The 22,574-nt window shown below is 38.4% G+C and overlaps 1 protein-coding gene, 1 long non-coding RNA gene and 1 pseudogene across 5 annotated transcripts in view; 2 read left to right on the forward strand and 1 right to left on the reverse strand.

Moving 5' to 3' along the window:
- The window catches only part of Ube2v2 (ubiquitin conjugating enzyme E2 V2), a 33,641-nt gene extending 26,071 nt beyond the window's left edge, over positions 1–7,570 (reverse strand). For 2 of the 4 annotated variants that reach the window (XM_063258529.1, XM_003465998.5), the window contains exon 1: positions 7,369–7,485. In XM_063258529.1, the coding sequence (XP_063114599.1) occupies positions 7,369–7,384 (16 nt within the window). In that variant the 5' untranslated portion in view covers positions 7,385–7,485. Of the gene's footprint in view, positions 1–7,038; positions 7,143–7,368 lie in introns of those variants that run through there. The other 2 variants (XM_063258528.1, XM_023563439.2) reach the window with 2 other exon arrangements.
- LOC134478155 (uncharacterized) lies at positions 6,931–10,367 on the forward strand. The gene is made up of 2 exons (XR_010050634.1): positions 6,931–7,605; positions 9,033–10,367. It is a non-coding gene; the product is annotated as an uncharacterized LOC134478155 (long non-coding RNA).
- Positions 10,368–15,740: 5,373 nt separating this feature from the next.
- Positions 15,741–20,643, forward strand: LOC100722058 (CUGBP Elav-like family member 1; annotated as a pseudogene).
- Positions 20,644–22,574: the final 1,931 nt, after the last annotated feature.

Consider the following 22,574-nt stretch of genomic DNA (forward strand, 5'->3'; position numbering starts at 1 on the left):
TTACACAATGAAGTATTACTCTCTAATAAAGACAGATAAATTTGAGTCATTTATAGGAAAATGGGTGCACTTTGAGATGTTAAATGAAATCAGATACAGGTTAAATATCACATAGTTTATTCTACATAAAAAAATCCAAAGCATAAAGAGCAAAATAAGGTAGATGACAATAACAAACAGGAAGGTGCTTTGCAAATGGGCAGAGGATGGGGATGCTAACAAAGGGAAAGGAAGAGAAGAAAAAGAAATGTAAATTAAGATATGCTATGTACATATGTCAGCTCCCCATGATGTGATCATTATGCTCCACAAACATGTACTAATAAAAATTAGAATAAAAACATCCATGATACAGTGTACCATTACCTTAAGAAATAAAAAAAACTAGGTATAAAATATATACCTGTTCTAGATTTTAAATGTATCTTTGAATTGATGACATACAATAGATAAAAATATACCTGAAAAATCTAAATTCAAATCAAAGTTTGAACATTTGAAGCATTTATACCTCCAAGTTCAAGTAGAAAAACCTCTGGAGTAAAGGATCTGAGTCCTGTAATATGAAAGATATATTATATACAGAGCAATATGAATCAGAAAGTTACTCTTTAGCTTACTATCAAAAGCACACTCTCAGGCCCCAGCCACCTACCAACCTGCAACAGTTCATTCAGAAGTCTATTTGCCTGACACTAACAACTAAGTAAGAGGGAAGTAAGCAACTCAGTTTCTTTATATATAACGAGTATATTTTAGAATAAAATGTTCTTAGTACTATTTTACTTCAGAAAAATTACCTGAACACAAAACTTAGTAAAATGTTGCATGGTACAAAGGAAAAACCTAAATTTTACTTGAGCCACTTTCTCATTCCGACACAGAAACTGTACCACTTTAAAAAAAAAAAAAGTACCACAGAAAATAATGAGAAAACTGCAGGCACTCAAAAGTGCATTTATCATGGACACTTATTTTCAGTCCTTTTCTCTCAATATTTATGAACCAACCTATAACAAGTGCTGCTGACAGTAAACACAATGATCTTTTCCACAAGATCTTACAGCCCAGGGGGGAAAACAACCACTCAGTAGATTCATCCAAACACAAAGCAATAGACTGCAAATTTTGCCCTGCTACACAAGAGGTTATCTGAATGACACAGGCCAAGGGAAAACACAGCACTCATTTAACATTCTACAGAAAAAAAACTATGTTTATACCACTCATAGCTCTTCAATATAAAGAGAAGTTTTTCAAACAATAAACTAGCAATGATGGCAAATCTTTTAGAGCTTTCAACGATACAAACAGCTTCACCACATACCATAGATTTACCAGCACTGAACTACACAGTGGTAGAAAATCAAGCAAGTTATACTCTGGACCCTCTTTAGTGTTAATGCCTAAGTAAAACTAGGAATGACATACACTCTACAAGATGTGAGGTCTTCTGAGAGACCACTAAATTGGTCTAACTGCCCTCCTGTGAGTCCAAGAAGCTATAGTTAATTTCTACAGTCAGAAAACTACATGAAACAAAATAAAAAGCTGCTCCTCCTGATCACTGCTTAGGAGGTAATCACTGCAGAAAATTAGACTTTTCAATAACTTTAACATGTGCCCTGAAGAAATCAGCCACTCAGTAGTACTGCTTCATAAACCATAACCTATAATTTCAATAGCAAGGTAACACTAGCATGAATAGTATACCATGCCATGCACTGTACTTTACAATAACATTCCAATCACTGGATTGCAAAATCTGTCACATAATTACTGTATTTCCAAAGAATATGCCATATTCTGAATATACATATCTGCAATATGCCAGATATGTATCTATTTAACTCTTTTTTAATGTGAAATTAAACCTCACTTGGAAAGATGAAGTTTAGATTCTTCTCCCATCACATGGTAATTATGTAAAATAATAATTGGATCATCAATTAGAAAATACATTCTACAACCATACCACCTGAACGTGCCCAATTTCGTCTGATCTCAGAAGCTAGGCAGGGTCAGGCCTGGTGAGTATTTGGATGGAAGATCAATTAACACATACAGTATTTTGACATAACTTTTGGGCGGGGTGGGGGTCTTTTTGAGAAAGTGTTTCACTATGCAGATCAGGCTGGCTTTGAACTCACTTTGCAGCACAGACTGGCCTCAAACTAGCAGTAATCCTCCTGCTTCAGCCTCCTGCTTGCTGGGATTAGGTTCGACATAACATTTTTTAAACAAAGAACAAACCATAGATAATGAAGATATATCAAAAGCCAGCCTTTTCATTTTAGTAGATAAAATAAACTGGTCTTCATAAAATGTAATACCTTTGAGTTCTGAAGGACAATATTTGAAGGAAAGTGAAGACAACTTAAAAGAATAGGAGAAAGACCTTGCAAATCATCCATCTGGTAAGGGAATTCTATCTCAAATATATAAAAAAAACTACTACAACTGAATAAGGCAAATACAGCAATTTAAAAATGAGCTGCAATCAGCACCCAGAAAAACTGAAACTGAACTTAATAAATGCAAATGAGGAAGTTGGTTGTGACAAAAAAAATGATCCTCCTAGACATGCAAAACTTCTAAAAGAACAGTTATCAAAGATGGTTCCAAATACTTAAAGCCAAAATGATAAATACTGGTAGGTAACAGAATCTTAAGAACATGGCGATGCAAAGCTTAGAAAAGATGCTTCTCGTTCTGTACAGTAAGTCTTACAGGAAGAAAATAGCAATAAACAATGTGTAATTATTGTTACTATCCTACTAGACTGTTTAGGAACTCTGTTGTATTGTTATTTTTACTTTTTTTTAAATTAAAAAATTTAAAAAGAAATATAAAAAAAGATGATGGAAAGCACTGTTCAAACTACAAGTTTCTATAAGAAAATAAAATGCCCTAATTATTAGTTGCACTATCATTTTAAAGTTTAATGTACTAAATATTAATTTTACTTTTTAAAATTTTCCTATAATTTGTAACCAACCAAAAGGATTCTTAATATTTTGACAAACTTTTTTCAAAGGTCCTTTTTTTTTCCCCAAAGATCTTTTCTACTTACCTAGACTGCTCTGAACAATTTCAGTTTGCATGTAATTTTTAGCTCCCCAAACTACTCTAAAAACAAAGGCCTGCCTGTATAGCCAGACTGCATTATTTAATCATTCTCAAAAACATATATAAATATAGATATATATATCTCAAGAGCATCAAGAAAATCCAGTAATCAGTAACAAATCTCAAGATGGAAATACACTAGCTTAGTTCTTTCATTGCTTAGTTCAAAGATTCTAAGTTATGATTTACACAAAGAATTTTCTTCTGTTCCTACTTCCCAAACTCTGTTTATAGCTAAGTATTTTCATCAAAACATGAAAAAACTAAGAGTAGTCATTAAAGGACATGTCCAGGGCTGGGGATTTAGCTCTGTCAAATAAGCACCTGCCTGGCAAGCATGAGGTCATGAGTTCGATCCCCAGTAGCAAAAATAAAGAACATGTCCATAATGCCAGACCAGCCTATTATAGACAGTAGGGAAAACTGAACTAGTTCTTCCACTAACATAAACAAAGCTGCCCTCTTCTGAAAAGGGTTTACTTTGGTTGTGTTTTCTGTCCATATAGCTTACATACACTTACTCTGTTCTCAAAGAAAAATATTTCATTTTTTCTGAACTTCTCATTAAGGACATTTTACAAACATCTACATTCAAAGAGACTAGAAGCCAGGCATGATGGCACACGCCTGTAATCCCAGCACTCAGGAGACTGGGGTAAGAGGTTTGCCACAGGTTCAAAGCCAGTCTGGGCTACACAATGAGTCCAAGCCAGCCTAAACTACATAATGAAACCCTGCCTCAAAAATACAGAAAAAGGGGTTGGGGGAAAGGAGACTAGATTCCCATTGCAACACTAGTATAAGTGACAAATTTTAAAACATTACATGTTATGATATAATGTAGTATCCTCACTGGATGGGGTCCTAGATGGGTAAAGGATAAAAGCAAAGAAACTTGAGTGTAGATTTTAGTTAATATTGGTTTAACTATGACAAACATAACACACTAATGTAAATTATCAACAGTGGAAGGTGAATGCAAAGTATACGGATATTCTCTTTACTACCTTTGCAACTTTTCTACAGATCTAAACTATTTTAAAAGTAAATAAATACTGCATACACTTTATCTCATACTAGATTAATGCTGAGATCTTGAGTTTTTTAATCGCAGACACTAAACAGTATCTATAATTTCTATTCCCTAAAGTAGTGTTACTTAAGCTATGTTGTAGGAAACGCTGACTAGCCTAAAAAGGAATGAAGTTCAGTTTTCAGGATCATTTCCATGTTTATAGCTTCCCATAATGAAAAGCACACTAAACTAAGTAAGGGTACAAGACCTGGATTCTAATCCTGCCTTTCTCACTAACCAACTTTTATTATTAACCAATTATGTGCAACCTTTTACTCCTTTTACCCTCAGTTTCTCACTTGCAAAGAGGGCCCAAAAGGACTCAAAGTATGTTTCAGCCATAAAGTCTTGACCTAATTTGAATTACTCTCCAAAATTTAGAGAACGGTAAAAGTAGCTGTTGCACAGTAAAGCAAAATCCTCTTAATAAAGATCATCTGCTGGGTGTGGTGCACAGAAATTGTAATCCAAGGATCTGGGAGGCTGAGGCAAGAGGATCTTGAGTTGGATGACAGCCCAGGCCACGCAGCAAGTTCAAGTCCAGTCTTTATCAACGTATACTGGCTTACAGAAAATACATACGTATTGTACATGCATATAGTTCATCTAATTTTAAATTTCAAGCTATGTGACATTTATTTCTGAAATACACAAGTACTGTTTTCCTTTCTACCAAAATCAAATAATACAAAACTGTATCTATCAGACAGTATAATTCAAAATCTATTCATTTCAAAACAGTGATAAGCTTCTTCTGGATTCATTTGCCTCCCAGTGTGACAGTATTATCAATTATCTAAAGCACAAAAATCAGTAAGACAGAATACAAAATGACCATGGCATATTTAAAACAAGGGTTTCACATTAAATTCCATACCTTAGGAATATTCAATTATCTGCCTAAAATAAACTTTAATTATGCCATGGTTTCAAATGTCACAAATCTCAAACAGCTAAACTGTAATAAATGTTTATATAAACCAGAAAATACTGACTTCTAATGTGTAGTAAATATTCTAATAATTATCAGCAGTTCATTTATAATGTACACTCACTTCCAAAAACTGCTAATACTGTTTAACAAAAGTATGTGTCATTAATATGTAATCTCTGGTCTCTTCAAAATAGTTTAGCAAACTATAATATATAAGGTATTAGAAAACACTGTTTAATGCAATCACAAAATGAAAACTATCAAATTAAAAAAAAACATTTTTATTTCATTTTCATGACACTACAGGTACTGTATTTTTGACCCAGCTCTATCTCTCTTGGGTATTTTCCCAAGAGTAAGAGAATTCATACCACAGCAACATATGCATACATGCCTACAGCAGCACAATTCACAATAGCTAACCCATGGAAGTAGCCTAGATGTCTAACAAGACCAATGGATAATGAAAATGTGGTATATTTACACTATGCAGTATCACTCAGCTATAAAGAAGGATCCATTCAGCTGGGTTTGGCGGCAGAATCCTAAAACCAGCACTAGGGAAGCTGAGACAGGAGGGTCATAGAGTTCCAGGACAGCCTGGGCTATCTAGTGAATTCAAGGTCAGCCTAAATTCCATAATGAGATCCTGTCTCAGAGAAACAAATCATAAATTCAAATCATTTGTAGAAAAATGAATGGATCTTGTGAAGTGGAGAAACGAAACAGATGCAGAAGATTATCACAGGATTCTATTACATGAGAAACCTAAAATATAAATAGTAATATAAGAGAGAGGCGGGGGCTGGGGATCTAGCTCTAGCTCAGTGGTTGAAGTGCTTGCCTGGCAAGCATGAGGTCGTGACTTCAGCCCCCGGTACCAAAAAAAAAAAAAAAAAGGTAAAAGAGAAATAGTAGGAAACAGGAAGATATATTTCTTGGAGGTGGAGAAGGCAATGAGAGAAAAGGAAAGGAAAGAGCTGGAAGGGGAAGGAAAAAAAGCATCAAACTGATCAAGACTCAATATACAGTATATGTACCAATTTCCTAAAATGAATGTAATTATAACATTGCAAACATATGCCAATACAAAAAAAAAAACTATAGGTACTAAGTACAACTCAAAACTCTTCAAAAATATATGGTCCCATTCACAAGTACAGTAATGAGTTAAAACACTAAAATATCAGTTTTAGAATTATCTTTGTTTTGCTCATTAGCGATGCCCAAGAATATTGAACTATTTCCCCAAAGCTGAAATTGCTGAAGATTTTACCACTCATGATACATATACATAATAAAGATTTCACAGACATGCAGAACGTATCCTGAGGCATTACCTTAAAAGTACTAATCACTCATATCAAAGCTTTCCATTTTAGTACAGATTTGAAAATTTTATTGTATTATGCAATGGAATATTAAATCACAGTTCTATAACCCAGTTCAACAAAACTAGAAAAAATATGATTTTTAAGCGGTAAAGCAACACTTTTAATTTATTAACATTTTTGAAATGGTCAAATTTTTAAAGCTTCAGCGTTAATAATTTGAAAGTGTGTGCGCTCATAAGAAATCACTGTATTCAGTCTGAGAAAAGTTGAACACCTTATCTAATAAATCACTTGTTCTTCAATTAGCTTTCATCTTGCCTATGCTTTTAATTTGTCTGCACTGCAGTTTTTCGCTTAAATGAAAAGAAGAAAACACAGGTAAGAATAGTCACGTATCTCTCGTTCTAAACAATTGTCCTCTTGTCGCGAGTTTTCTCCTCCCCCATCCATGTCTGGGAGCGTCTAGAAGGACTGGACTCCCTCAACTTGACCCAGGAGGCCTCTAGGCGCGACCCCTCTTTGGTACCCGCGGCTGACATAAGTCCACGTTGGGCCTCTTCTCCTACCTCCCCCAGCACTTTCAACCCACAGCTTGGAACCGAACCAGCAGAGCCCCACTAACGCGCCCGCGCCGGGGCCACCCGCCACCAGCCGCGAGCGCGCGGCCGACGCGCGAGCACGACCGGCCTCCCCCGACTGCCGCCCCAGGCCCTGGGCATCCGCGCGGGTCCCACCCCGCCCCTGCCCAGTCCCAGACTTTGCTCCTCTGGGAGCGTAGAGCTCAAGAGAGCGCACTTCGGCTTCTCCCACACAATGAGCCTCCGGCCACCAGGAACAGGCGGAGGGGCAGTGCAAGATCCGAGCGGGAAAGCAGGCAACCCGCCCCAGAAACCGACCTGTGGAGACCGCCATCTTCTCCTACAGCCCGACGCAGCCGCCTGAACGCACGGGACGTCAGCGTCACTTCCGGGAGCGCGCCGCTGGGTGCGCATCACTCCAGACTCCGCCCCCCGCGGCCGGCGCCGCTCTCCGAGCGGTGACAGCGCGCACGTGGGGCGAGGAGGTGGGACCCTCGCTAATGCTTGGCTACCTGGAACTCCGCAGCTGTCTCACAGTAAAAATTTTATGGGACGGTTAGTAGGCAAAGTTGAACCGCTTTCTATGAGATAGACCGAAAGGCAGAAGAAACGTATTTAAAAAAACCATATGCAGAAGGAATGTGATCAGACACAGCAGCCACCAACCACGTGAGCGTGTGAACAGAGGTGTGAGGCCAGGGGATGTGCATTGGTTTTCAATGCCCGTAGTACGTTTACAACAACAGGAAAACTCAATAATGCTTCATAGTGATTAAATATTGAAATGATAACAGTTGGGTCAAGCTGAATCACATAAAACGTTATTAAAACAAAAATAACACAAAAAATGGGCGTTGACAAATCTGTGTTGAAAAACTATTCCAAAGGGGGACAGTATGTTTGAAGAACCTCTAAGAACTAAGCAAATTTATTATCTTTTTCTTTCAATATGTCCATAATGGTGAAACATGATTAAAATGTATGGCTAAGCCTTTATCAAAAAGTGTAAGACGAAAATTCTCAAGAAGTATGCCATTTTAAAGATTTTATGTCCCTAGTTTTCAGTGTTGCTACTGTGTAACTCAAGACGCTCAATAGCTGCTGCACAAGTGCAGTAAAAAATTGGAAATCAATATTTGGTACTATCATGCTTGTGTTATAAAAAGGAAAAATGGGACTAAGGATGTAGTTCGGGAATAGAGTGCTTGGTCTAGCACGTGCGAGTCCCTAGGTTCTACTTTAGTACAATACTGCTCAAAAAAAAGAAAAAAGAAAAAATGAGCCCCAAAGAACTGAAATGAAATGACTTTTTTAAGAGCATGCATTTACCAATAGTTTTAAAAGCTGGAATTCTACTGCAGTTGTGACTGCAAAGTTAATGTTGTTTTCATCCCTAGTTTGCATTGCTATGTTAGTCACGATTTTTATATTGCTATAATGGTACTTATAGACTGAAGCTTTTGATTTTTACCATAATCATTATGCAGAGAGGGCTTAATTACTACAGCGGTAGAGATTCTTCTTTCTGTATTGCTCACTGACCCCATCTCTTTACATATCCAAAGGAGAAAAAAAGAAAAAGACTCTCTTGATTGCTGAACATAGAATGTCCTCAGGTTTTGTGTCTCAGCTGATCCCATGTATGCCCCTTAATATGACGTGACACTTAATACTTGTATAGTATAGTTCAGCCTGGTAGTGTTAATCCTCAGAAAACCCCCCGAAATAAGCTGATCAGTATAACAAAACTTTGCTCAGTATGGAAATGAAATTGCAGAAAGAAGCAAATCAAACGATGCCTTGAATGTTAGAATAATCAAGGAAAAGCCCAGTGTTTGAGTACTAAACTGCTTTCTCCTCAAGCTGGCTAGTAGTCTCTATGGAGGTTTGTCATGAAAACAAACATATGTGCAAAACATAGCTCGCTCACTCTCTGTCTCTCTCTCTTATTTTCCTCCTCCCTCCCTCTGTCTCTCATACAGAAAACAATGAGTTGAAGCAGGAAAAGAAGAAAGACACAGGAGAAACCATATAGATTTACGCCACTTTGAAGGAAATAAGGCCCCCTGACTAATGTCCCACCCCTCCAGTTGACAAAACAATTATCCCTGTAGCAGAAGATACTCTCCTCCCAGTTTGTTAGTTGCTCAAGTAATAGTTCTGGTTACAGTTCATGTTACTTTTGTTTTTTAGAAACAGTCACTGTGATACTGACCACTATGATGCGTAACTGGTCATAAGAGCCAATGTCTATCCTAAGAACCAGTCCCCACTATTCTGCCCCTGTACTGCCTGCTAACTTGTCCCATGTGAGCCCTACACCACCAGAGATCAGGGCCTGATGTTTTGGGAATGAACCTGATCAGTGCCCGTCAACATAAATAAATCTGCTTCCAAATCCTGGGTATCATCTCAGTATTTCTGCTTGCTATTGCATCCTTTCTCCCCATGAGTAGATAGATACGCAATTCCCATGAAGTTCTTGTCATTAGTATCTGTGATGAGCGCACCCTAATATCCCCTTTGTCCCCTGTGACCTACACTTTCTGGAGTTTTCGACCCTATGGGATCCATCATCTCTCTTTGAGTGTCAGTGAGAACCGTGACTTTTCTTTAATCGACAACTTGCTAAAGTAATAGGAAGACACTTCTGCAACTGTGGTACATGTTATCTGAATGCCCGTGCTGCAAGGAAATGCAAGGGTCTGAAACTGCTGTGATGCAAGTTTACTTTGGAGAATGACGTGGGACAAGACACTAAAGCCAGGCTCTAGCCAACACAGCCAGCAAGAAACCAAGGATCTCAGTGTAACAGTCTGCAAGGAGTCAGCATAAATTTGGTGGTATTATACCCCTCAGTTGCTAACGCTTGGAAATCTTGGAAGCGAATCCCACTTCCCTCAAGCCTTGAGATCAGACAACAGCTCCTGAACTGGCATCTGGACCACAGCCCAGCCAAGTCTAGACTCCTGACTCATCGACGCTGTGGGAGAATAAACCTGTGTTCTTTAGTCCCCAAGGTTGTGATAACTGGCTCTGCAGCAAAGTGAAACAGCAATCCTACAGTAAGCCACTGCATTTTAACAGCTCGGGTGAATCTGATTTCCTCACAAGGAATCCTGAGAATTTCTCTAATCGGTATGAGGAGGAAAGCTCTATTACCAGCAAACTATTAAACTTTCTCCAAGGTTTTCTTCTTCATTTTACTGACTTGACTAGATGGCAGTGGCTTTGCAGCTCGCCTGTCCTAAATGTCTGTTTATTTTTAAAATTAATTTACCTTTTTATTTATTTATTTTTCTCTTTTTATCGGTACCGGGGATCGAACTCACGACCACCTGCTTGCAAGGCAGGTGCTTATGCCGCTGAGCTAAATCCCTAGCCCCTAATTTACCTTTTTATTGGTTATGCAGATTAATAGATTTCATTGTGGTGTATTTGTACACGCACATAATATTCTTCATTTTTACCCCTCCCCATCATTCTCCTCCCCTGCTCTACTCCAGCCTCTTATTTGGGAGGTTCAGTGTATATATTTTGCTAATATATATCCCCATCCTTACATGCTCTCCTTCCCCTATTATCCCTCTCCTTTTGTTTAATAATAGTCTCCCTTCGATTTTCTTGTCATCTTTTTAAAGTTCCACATATTAAAGAAAACATGCAATTTTTGTCTTTTGGTGTCCGGTTTATTTCACTCAACATTACATTCTCCAAATCCATCCATTTCCTTGCAAATGACAGAATTTCATTCTTCCCTGTGGCTGAATAATGCTCCATTGTATGTGTATATTACATTTTCTTTATGGATTCACTTGTTAATGGGCAACTACACTGCTTCCATATCTTGGTTACAGTGAATTGTAACAAGAAAACATGAGTATTATCTTGCTTACTTTTCTCTCTTTGTTGAGACAAAATACCTGGTACCTAGGGAAGGAAAGGTTTATTTAGCTTACAGTTTTTGGAGGTTTCAGTCCATACCTGACTGGTTCCTAGACAGAATGGTGTGGCTAAGGAGCAGCCTTGCATGGCAGCCACAAGCAACAAGAAAGAACAGGGTAAAAAGGGGGAAAGCACGCCTACTTCCCTCCCTTATATTGCGTGTAGATTACCCACCCCTGGGCAGGTGCTGCAGTCACACCACCAATCCCAGCGCTAGACAATAAACCAATCACAAACACTAGATTCAGCCACTGTAGAAAGACTTACCTTCCATGACCCCATGAGGCTTTGGTGGGATATTTAAACAAACCACAGAAAGTATGCAGGTGTCCCTATAGTATGCTGGCCTTGTTTCAGGGATAGTATTTTTTAAACACTGCATTCATTATGTCCTTTCTGACCAAGTAAACGTGCACTTGCTCTTTCATTTTATTTGGATTTTGTCTACCACCTGGTTGGCAACATGTTTCATACTAACTGTCAATTCAAATCAGTGCATAATTGTTAGCTGAAGAAACACTTCTCAGGCTTCCATAAAGCTCAGCAAAAAAAAAAAAAAAAAAAAAGTGCTTTCATCATGTGTTGCTGTCAGTCAGAGGCAGTCACAGCAAAGCATTTCAATTTACCAGCCTGGTCAGTCATGTGATATCCAAAGCCCTCCACCTGGCTTTCGCCACCCACCAGGATCCCTCCTCTTCCAACCTATCACACGCTGTCACTCATCCCTTTCCAGTGAATGCCTGTGGTATAATGAAGTATATTCCTGCTTTCTTTGCAGGATTCTTTCGTATTACTGTTTTTCTTCTCCTTTCATAAAACTGTTGTAGTTCTTTTAGTATGTATTAAGGATTTAATATAGCAAAAAACTAATAACAAAATAAAAGCCTAACATGTTTTGATTGTAAAAATCTGTTTGTTTGTTTGGAGCAGGGTTTTGCTATGTAGTACAGGCTGGCCTCCTGCCTCAACCTTCCAAGTGCTGGGTTTACAGATGTGCACCAGCACTTCCAGCTCATTTTAATCCATGTTAAAATTTGTATTTAGATGTCCCCCCCAAAGCCTCATGCACTGATAGGTGAGGCTTTTCAAAAATGCTGGGATTAAGGGTATGATGCTGAGGTTAAGGGTGCCCCACCCTGGGTGTGAATGGTAAAACCCAAAGGCCTGGGTGTAATACAGAGACAGAAAGAGGGCTGGTTCTGCTGTTTCACTTGCTTGCTGCTTGTGCTTGCTGCTTTTCTGTCTGTGTGCTTGCCATGGACTGTTTCTCCTCTGTGATACTCCTCTGCTGCTACTATGCCTTGGACTTAGCTGACTATGGACTGAAATCTCTGCAAACTGTGAAATATAATGAACATTTCCTCTTTTGCGTATTAGATATTTTGTCTCAACAAGAAAAGTGAATAAGACAATCTGCTTGAGTTTTGATCCACACAGTTGTGTGGCACCAACAACCAAAATTTCATGGAACTTGTTGCTAATAGAAATCTCAGTTCTGTGGCTTAAATATACTCACAGGGTTGAGGATGTAACTAATATTAGAGTATGTGTGGGGCCCTGAATTTGAACTCCAGCACCACACACACACATACACACAACCCTCTTTATTTACCCTAAGAACTCCTCTGTCTCAACATGTTAATATGCTCTTCTCCTGTTTAAGACAAAGTCTAACCAGTTTAAGTGTCTAAAGTTTAGCTTCCTCCACGTTCATTATCGCTTCCCTGTGTACAATGCAATCTAATATTGCAATGTCATCCAGCTATGGAATCGATGTTTCATTTCCAGAGCTCAGCTTACTTGATCTGCCTGCAGCTTATACAATAAGGGACTATTTTGTTATATGAAAAAACAAATACTATTTTTTGATGTTTTGAATACATCTACATTGTGCAATGCTACACTGAATTGACTAATATCTGCACACATAGCAAGTTTGAGGTGAAAATCCTTAAAATTTAGCAACTTTCAAAATACAATATATACTGTTATTAATTATAGTTAACTACATTATAGAATGGGAGTCTTGAATTTATTCCTCCTAAATGAAACTTTATATCTTTATATCTCTGACCAAAGTCAAAGGGGACCTAATCCCCAGCCTTAACCCCAAATGCCTGGTAACCACTGTTCTATTCTTGACTTCTATGAGTTCAGTCTTTTTAGAGTCCAAATGAGATCATGGATATTTGTCTTTCTAAGCCTAGTTTATTTCACTTAGCACCATGTCCTCAAGAACCATTCATGTGGTCACAAATTACAGGATTCCATTATTATACTTTCTTTTTATTTGTGTATTTAAGCTATACAGAATAGGGACTTAATTTTGGCATATTTGTACATATATAACATACCTTATATATGTACAGTACTTATTTATGTCCAATACTATATATTTAGCATACTTCAATAACTTTCATCCCATTGCCTCCCCTTTCTTCTTTCCTTCTCCCTTCTCCTCTGAACCCTGCTCTTCTAATAGTAACCTTTTTATTTTTTATTTTCGAGACAGGGTCTCTCTATTCAATTCAGGCTGGCTTGAACTCACTATGGAATCATGACTGGTCTGGAACTCATGGAAATCTCCTGTCTCAGCTTTCTGAGTGCTGGGATTATAGGTGAGTGCCACCATGCCCAGCTAATAGTCTCCCTTTTATGTCCATGAAATTTCTTTTAAAAAATTTTTAGAGTCTACATATAAGAGAAAATATTCAATATTTGACTTTCTGAGTCTAGCTTATTGTGCTTACCACGATAATCTCCAGTTCTACCTATTTTCCTCAAAATGACATGAGGTTGTCATTCTTTATGACTGAATAATATTCTATTATAAATATATATCACATTTTCTTTATCCACTCATATGTTGATAGGTATGTACGTTGTTTCTATAGCTATTGGGAATATTGTGCAATAAACAGAGGCATGAAGGAAGAAATCTGCTGACTTTAACTCTTTCTTCCTTTTCAAAGCTTGAATAGAGTGCTATTATGCATATTTATGCCACATTTTCCTTATCCATCATACTTCAATGATCACTTAGGTTAGTCTATACCTTGACTACTATGACTAGTTCTGCAATAAATGTGGGAATGTAGATAATTATTTACATACTGATTTTATTTTACTCAGAAGTGAAACTGCTGGATTACTTGGTACTTTTGTTTTTAATTTTTTGAGGTACCTCCATCCAGAGTTTTCCTTAACGGCTGTGCTAATTTGTATTCCACCAACAATCACAAGTTTTTGCGTTTCTCTACACCCTAACCAGTACTTTTATCTTTTTGGTAATAGTCATTCTAACAGATGAGTGATACAGCATTGGGTTTTTAATTTGCATTTCTCTGATGATTAATGATATTGAGCATTCTTTCATAAACCTGTTTGTGATTCTTCATATATCTTCTTTTGAAAAATGTCTCTTAAGGACAATTGTCTTGGGGGAGGTTTCGCTGGGATCAAACCTAGGGCACAGTTCATGCTGTACCACTGAGTTACAACTTCAGACAGATGATGTCAATTTTTCCATTCAGTTTCTTTTGCTATTGAATTATTTGTAGTCCTTATCTGTTTTGAATATTAGACTTTAATCAGACACAGGCATATGGTTTGCAAATATTTTCTCTCCTGTTTTGTAGGTTTTTGTTGATTGCCATAGTTTTCTAGTGTTTAAGGGTATCTTGAATTCATTCAAATTAGGTGTGGTAAGGCAAACAGACATGATAATGACTGAATGAAAAAAGTCTATTCTCACTGAACTCTAGAAATAGGAGGTGAGACAATTCATGAAGGGTCGCCTGAGGAAGCTCCAGGACTGGTCAAGAGGCAGAAGGAGTGAAGGAGATGTGGGGAAAGGCTTTTATTTATTCTTCACTTATTTTAAGTTGATTTTGTGAAGAATATAAGTTATTTTTTAAACATCCTAGAATCTCACTGAAGGAGTTTATAAGAATTGATTTTATTATGTGTGATAGCATGAACAACTACACTGAAGAAAACAAGACATCATGGTAGCCACTGCTGATTTCCTATCATTTTGTTTTGAAGTCCAATATTGCTTTTATTCTTGGTTTTGATAGTTCTTAGTCCATTTTCAATTATTTGATTTCAATGTGTATGAAGGTATGGACAGCTATTTTGAAGAGATCAAGAGACATTATGATAGCCATTATTGATTTCCTAGTGTCTGGTTTTGAAGGCCCATAAGGCTCCAATTCTTTTGTTTTGATTGCTTTTATACTCTGTTGTTTTGTAATAACTTATTTTGTATGAAGGTATTGGCAACTATTTTGAAGAAAACAAGAGACATTATCATAGTCACTATTGATCTCCTATGTCTTGTTCTGAAATCCTGTGTTATTTGCATTGATTTGCTCTGATCTGCTTTGTTCTGTTTTGCTTTGTTTTATTTTATTCTCTTTAAAATAAAAAAAAATATTATCCATTTGTCTAGATTATTCTTTTCACATGGGACAGGCAAAGCATGACAAGCAAATTTAGGATCAGCTGATTTGAATAATTTCAGTGGGCTCTGGGGCAAAGGTACTGTCCCTTATCATGGGGTACCTGCACATGGGGTGATTAGGGAAGGGAATAGTGGCCAGGCATGCGAGAGCTTGATGAAGGAAGTGGTGGGTACCACTCTGATTTATTTGGTTTGCATTTGAAAGGTACGACCCAAGGACAGTTGTTTGCTGCCTCTAGGAATTAGTTTACCTTGGGAGGGGCCATCATTTCAGGGGCAAATGCCCCAATCTCTCAAAGCATCAGAATATAGAAAATAAAAGACTGTCTCTAGAGGCATTTGGGGATTACATGCAGGCTCATCACTTTAAGTGTCATCTATATGTTTTCTCTCACAAAAGTTGTGTCTCAATGCTAAACTTGTCCCTTAAACTCTACGCTTTAATATTTAAGTGCTTACTTAGGTTATCATCTGTTTGCTTTATATCTGGATGTCCCCCAAAGTCTCACAGACTCAAAGACATGGGCTTTTGAAAGACAACTGGATTATGGGGCAGTATAACTGACAGCATCACTAGAAGAAGATGATTTCTTGGTTGGAAGAGGTGAGACTTCGTGGGAGTGACTCAGAAGGGTATGTCTCCCTTCCCATCTCCTCCCTTGATTCTGACCATAACATGAGCATCTTTTCCTCTGCCTTCCCTCTCTGCCATGCTGTCTTTCCTTGGAGCCGGTGGATTATACAGTGAAACCTCCACAGAATAGGAATCAAAATGAAGTGCTTCTCTTTTAAGTTGTAGTTTGTCTCAGAAAAGAGGAAAGTGACTAAGACAGCATTTATGTCTACTGTACATCTCAATTTTAACCAACTCTTGATCTTCTTCCACTACAGATTTCTATCTTGGAGCCTTTTCCCCCTGCTCAGGCAATGACAAAACCAACATTACTGAAGCCAAAATCCTTAGAATTATCCTTATTTCTCCTTCACTTCCTCTTTTATGTTTGATGCATTGTGTCAACTTGAGAGGTTTAAAAAATTTAACTAAGAGACTCAGCAGGATCCAGAATCCTTACTTCACAAATGTTCTCATTCTATGCAAGAGGAGGGCACAGAGATTTTTGGAGTGCTACATTCGCCCTGTGGGGCGGAGGAGTGGCTTGCATACAATCTAAGGGCAGAAAAGAGAGTTGCACTTCCCCACTTTTTTTGCTCTTGTTGCTGTCTTCTGCCAACTGGAAGCGTTTCCCCTGTGCCATGTCACTCTGCCTAAGGGCCAACTGATTACCGACTGCAAACTCCACAAACTGTGAGCTAAATAAACCTTTCCTTTCTTAATTTTGGGTGTTAGGTGTTTTGTCTCAGCAATGAGAGAAAAGTAACCAAGACAGAATTTGGTCCACAGGAGAGGGGCCACTGCTGTGAATATACCTGACCATGTAGTTTAAGAGTATTTGGGAATGACCTGTGTAAAGAGTTTGGAAATGTTCAGAAATGTCACCTGAAAGAGCAGTGCTAGGACATCTTAGGGAGATTCTAGTCAGAGCTCAGAAGACCAGAAGGCTGATAGAAATCCTGCCAGTGAAAACCAGGCTCAGGAGGCTTCTGCTGGGAAGGACTGCACCGAGCACTGGACTCCAGCTGATAGATGTTATGACCTTGGTGGGGTGTTAAAGAAGAATGTTATGGTTCTAATGTAATACAATACTGAAAACTCCACAAACTGTGAACTAAATAAACCTTTCCTTTCTTAATTTTGAGTGTCGTTTTGTCTCTTTTCCCCCCTCAGGCAATGATAAAATCATCCTTACTGAAGCCAAAATCTTTAGAATCATCCATGTTTTCCCCTTCATCCCACCATGCATCCAGGCCATGTAGAAGTTCCAATGGCTCTGCCTTTGAAATAGTATGCCAAATGTTCTGTCATTGTTTATGACCTCCAGGTCAATAGAACAAGCTCATATTCTACCTCACCTGTCTTATTCCAAGTGCATCCTTGCTGCAAACTTTCCCCCAAATAGACTTGTACTTAAAATCTTCCAGTGTTTCCAAAAATAGAGATTAAATTACATACTTATAAATGATACAAGGCACATGAAAAAATCTTAAGAGGATTATATATACATATATATATATAATATATCAACATATTAAAAAATTTGGTACTAAGGATTGAACTCAGTATTTTCCCACTGAATTACATCAGTGCCCTTTCTTATTTTATTTTGAGTCAGGGTCTCAGTAAGTTGCTAAGCTGGCTAGGCTGGGCTCTAGCATGGTACCTTCCTTACTGTGCCTCCCAAAGTGCTAGAATTGCAGGTGCATGCCAGCACACCCACACAAAAATTATTTAAAACTAAACAAATTGTAAAGAAAACCTTATCAAAATTTGAGAATTGCAATGAAAACAGTGCTTATGAGAAAACTTAGATCACTGAATGCACATAATGCAAAAAAAAAGAATGATTTAAAGTAAATAATTCAAAGTTCCACCTCAGAATATTAGAAAAAGAAATGAAAATTATATATAAAATAAGTAGAAGAGAAAAATTAGAGCAGAAATCAATAAAATTAAAAATAGGAAGTAGATAAAATTAATAAAACTTAAAGATTTTTTTAAAACAATCAATATTGCCAAGCCTCAAGCCAGGTTAAAAAAGAGAATTCACAAATTACTAATATCGGAAATCAATGAGAAGATATTACTACTGATCCCATGTACATTAAAAGAATAAGAAAGGTTTACTATGAGAAATTCTGTCCACAAATTTAATAAGCTAGATAAGCTGTATGAAATAGAATAGTTCATTAAAAGGTACAACATGCTAAAAAAGAAACAGACAATCTGAGTGGGTCTATATGTATGTAGTAAAAAAATTGAATCAATATTTATTATCCTCTCACAAAAGAACTTAGCATTAAATTCAGATAGGTTCACTGGGAATTTTACCAAATATTTAAAGAAGAAATTATATAAATTTTCTGTATTTTCCTTCAGGCGACAGGAAAAAAAAACCTTCCTAACTCATTGTACGTGGTTAGCATCATCCTAATACCAAAGACACTACATGGGGAAAAAATGTGCAGACTAATAGCTCTCATGGACACAGATGCAAAAATCCTCAAAAATATTAGCGCATCAAATTCACAAAGTAAACACATCACATTCTAAGTAAAAACTATCCCTGGTACAGAAGACTGGCTCAACATTCAACATACAAAAGCCAGCTATTTTGAGCTGGGTTCGGTGCACATGCCTGTATTTCCAGCACTTTGGGGAGGATTACAGTTCCAGTTCTGCTTGTGCAATTTAGCAAGATCTTGCATTAAAAGGCGGGGTGGGGGAACCCACGTAGCTCAGTGTCAAAGCCCTGGCCTCAACTCCCAGTACTGAACAGAAAAATCAAGTATTTTAACCCAGCACTCTAACATGAAGAAAACACATTACGACACAGAAATAGAAAATGTATTTGGTGGGGCTGCTCTAGTGGCCACAGCTGCAGGATGTGGAGACTCCTCAGGACTTGGCCTCAGCAACAAGGCGGTGGCAGCTGCGAAGTCCCAGGCAGCAGCTGGCTGTGCTGGGCTCAGGTGCAGCCGGTGAGTGAGGACCCGGTCCAGAGAGGGAGGTGTAGAGCTGCAGGTGTGGGCTCCCTGCTGAATGGGTGTACTTCACGTCCAGCTTTTAACTTAACCATCTTGCATGGGGCCTGAGTGTGTAAACACGAAAATTCTGGTCTGAGAAGGACTTGAGGGAACTCTTCAAACAGGATGGTGCTGTGTATGAAATCAGCGTCCTAAGGGATGGGAGCCAAAGCCCTCCTCAGACCAAAGGGTGCTGTTCTACTACATCTCAGACCAATAAAACTGCATTAGAAACCCAGAATTCTCTTCACAACATGAAAGTGGTCTCTGGGATGCATCATCATATACAGATGAAACACTCGGACAGCAAGAGGAGCAGTGTAACTGAAAGCAGGAAGCTGTTTATTGGAATGATTTCCAAGACATGCCCTGAGAATGACATCTGAGTCATGTTCTCTTCATTTGAGATTGAACAGTGCTGGAGACTGAGGAGACCTGATGGCCTAAGCCAAAGCTGTGTGACATTTAAAGAGCCGTGTAACAGCTATCAAGGCAATGCACCAAGCATGGACATGGAGAGCTGCTTGCCTCCCCATTGGGGTGAAGTGCCCCCCTGTGGATACGCAGAAGGACAAAGAGCAGAAGAGAATGGCCCAGCAGCTCCAGACACAGGTGCAGCAGATCAGGGCAGCAATGGCTGGGTCGAACACTCTCAGACCCTAGGACTTTGCACTTTATTTGCATCCCTTTCAGTAGACAGCATCCTCTGGGAACCTTAACACCCTGAACAGTCTCTGCCCAATCAGAGGTCTCAATGTGATGCAGTTACTGAATCTGGGTGCACTGGCTGCTCAGAACACGCCGAGTGGTACCAATTCTCTCACTACACCTGGCAGATGCCTCAGCAGCCTCCCTAGTCCAGCAGGGTTCTCACTCAGCTCCAGCTGAGTGTCCAGCCTCACTTGGAGCCCTGCAGACACTCACTAGAGCAAAGACTTACCTCAACATCTGCTCTTCAGCAAGGATAGCTGCTTTAAGTGGTGACCTGGGCAGCAGTGGCCTTTCAAATGGCACCTGGAGCATCATAGAAGCCTCACCCAAACCTGCTCTGGTACCCAGTAATACGCTGCCACTGCACTCCCCACCCTGTACAGCCAGAAGCTGTTGACATAACAGAGCATTGGTGCTGATGGAAGCCAGAAGGAAGGTCCAGGGGAAGCCAACCTGTTCAGCAACTGCTCCCCCAGGACTTCAGACATCAGGACCTTCTGCAGATATTTATTCGCTTTGGGAATGTTGTGTCTGCCAAGATTTTCATAGATTAGCAGACAAACCTGAGCAAGTGTTTCAGTTTCTATGTTATAAGTTAAGAAGCGCAAGCTGCCATCCAGTCCATAAATGGCTTTCAGATCCACGTGAAGAGATTCAAAGTGTGACTCAAGCGACGGAAAAATGACACAGAAAGCCCTACTGAGTCTGGAGTGAGAGGGTCTTCCAGCACTGCTTGCTCCACAGGCTCAGCTACTGCCATGTGTGGGAGATTCCCTTTGTACAGAGGACAAGCTTATGCTTTGGTTTTCAGTATTTTACTTTGGAGTTGAGGTGGGTTTTTTCCCTTTATTTAAAAGTTTGTCATGTTTGTAACCAGTGTGTGCTGAGATGGACCAACACTAAACTACCCTAGGGGAGGGAGACTGGGGAAGTATTTTTAAAAGGTGAAGATCAGGATTTTTTTTTTATTTAAGAGGAAAAAGAGAAAAACACAAAACAAACCAAAGCGGTGTAAGGGTACACGTAATACAGAACTACAAAGAAACCAAAACAAAACAAACAAACAAAAAAAACATAACAGTAAGAAATCACCTGTTAGTATATTACATATTATCATCTTGAAAATAGTTCCTCAAATCACAGTATCAAAGAATACAAGGTGGACATTCAAACAGGTAGACTGCAAACAGCTGTGTTCAATGATCCAAAAACATTGATACAGTCAGCTATTTAACACCCCTAAACACCCTTGCTGTTATATCCGTTAGAGCTCTTTTTCTTTTTTTTTTCCCTCTCTTTTTTACAACAAAATTCACACACTTTGGATTTCATTACTCCTTAGTGCTTATTACTTTGGGGGGGGGAGAATACAGTCAAATATGGCAAAACAAAGCTGTCAGTCAATACCAAGGATAGACATAGCACATGATGTAGAACAGAGTACAAGTTTATCAACAATGGTTATCAACGTTGTTCCTTGTTTCCTTAAAAAGAATTGTCTATCTCATTAGATATTATAAAGTTGGACAAAACAGTAGAGAACAAGACCAATAAAACTTAGGCATTGTAAACATTACAGGACTTCCAAAGAAGACAATAGTCAAACCAGAATGGGTATCTTAGTGAATCTTATTGTCTTCAAAGTAGTTGCCTATGTCTTCAAACTTGATACTACCATATAGAATGGAACAGAGTCTAATCAGTCAAAACAAGATCGTGGGAGTACTACAGGACTTCAAAACAAGTTAATAGGAAATCAAAAAGAGTTACTATTTATATATCCTAATTTTTTTAATTTTTTCTTTAATTAAGACAAACATAAGAAATGACTAAATAATTTTTTTTAAAACAATAAGGGGGAGATTGAGATAAAACAGGACATAACAATATAACAATAGAGGTCACAGCATGACTGTTTCAACAACCTAGTACTTCACCACCATATAACCTAACTTAATAGTAGTTACCATAGTGTCTTTTTCCTTGAAATATTTGGATAAAACTTCATATACTCTAGCTTCAAATATTTTCAAATCAAGAAGCCCAGAATAAAGCCTTTCTAATTAATGAGTGAAAACTTTATAAGGCTCCAAGGCCACCTAATGGGGAATCATGATTACCACATATTTTTATATATTTGAATCATTACTTACATTAGGGAAACTATTCGGTATTCACACATGCGAGATTGATTTATTTCACTTATGAGTATGGTCTCAAGCTGCGCCCATTTATTGATAAATATCTCAATGTGATCCTTCTTTATAGCTGAATAATACTCCATTGTATACCCAAACACCTGAAGACAGTGGACAAAGGGGAACAAAGAGCGCTCTTGCAACTGCAGGGCATGGGTGCCGTGGAGGAGAGGTGGTGACCTGACACCTGGGGTGGGGCAGCTGCAGGTGAAAGCTGCTTCACAGCTGCCTTCCATAGAAATATGCGAGTTTCTGCCCCCTAATTTTCAAATTCTTATCCTAGATTTCTGCCCCTCTTTCCTAAAAGGGGGTCAACAATTCTCCAGAAATAAAGCACCTCTTAAACTGAAAAGAAAAGGAGAGGAGAGACGAGGGGAGAGGGGAGGGGAGGAGAGGAGAGAAGAGAAGAGAAAAGAAAAGAAAAGAAAAAAAAGGTATTTGATGATGCAGATTGATCCCTGAGAGTTCAGGGCCAACCAACAGTGAGATCCTGTCTCAAAAAACCAAAACAAAAAAACAAAAAAATGTATTTGAGAAAAATCCAACACGCATTCACAATTTTT

This window comes from Cavia porcellus, unplaced genomic scaffold (assembly GCF_034190915.1).
Source record: "Cavia porcellus strain 051 isolate PalLab524CR breed Dunkin Hartley unplaced genomic scaffold, mCavPor4.1 scaffold_11, whole genome shotgun sequence".
Taxonomy (NCBI): Eukaryota; Metazoa; Chordata; class Mammalia; order Rodentia; family Caviidae; genus Cavia; species Cavia porcellus.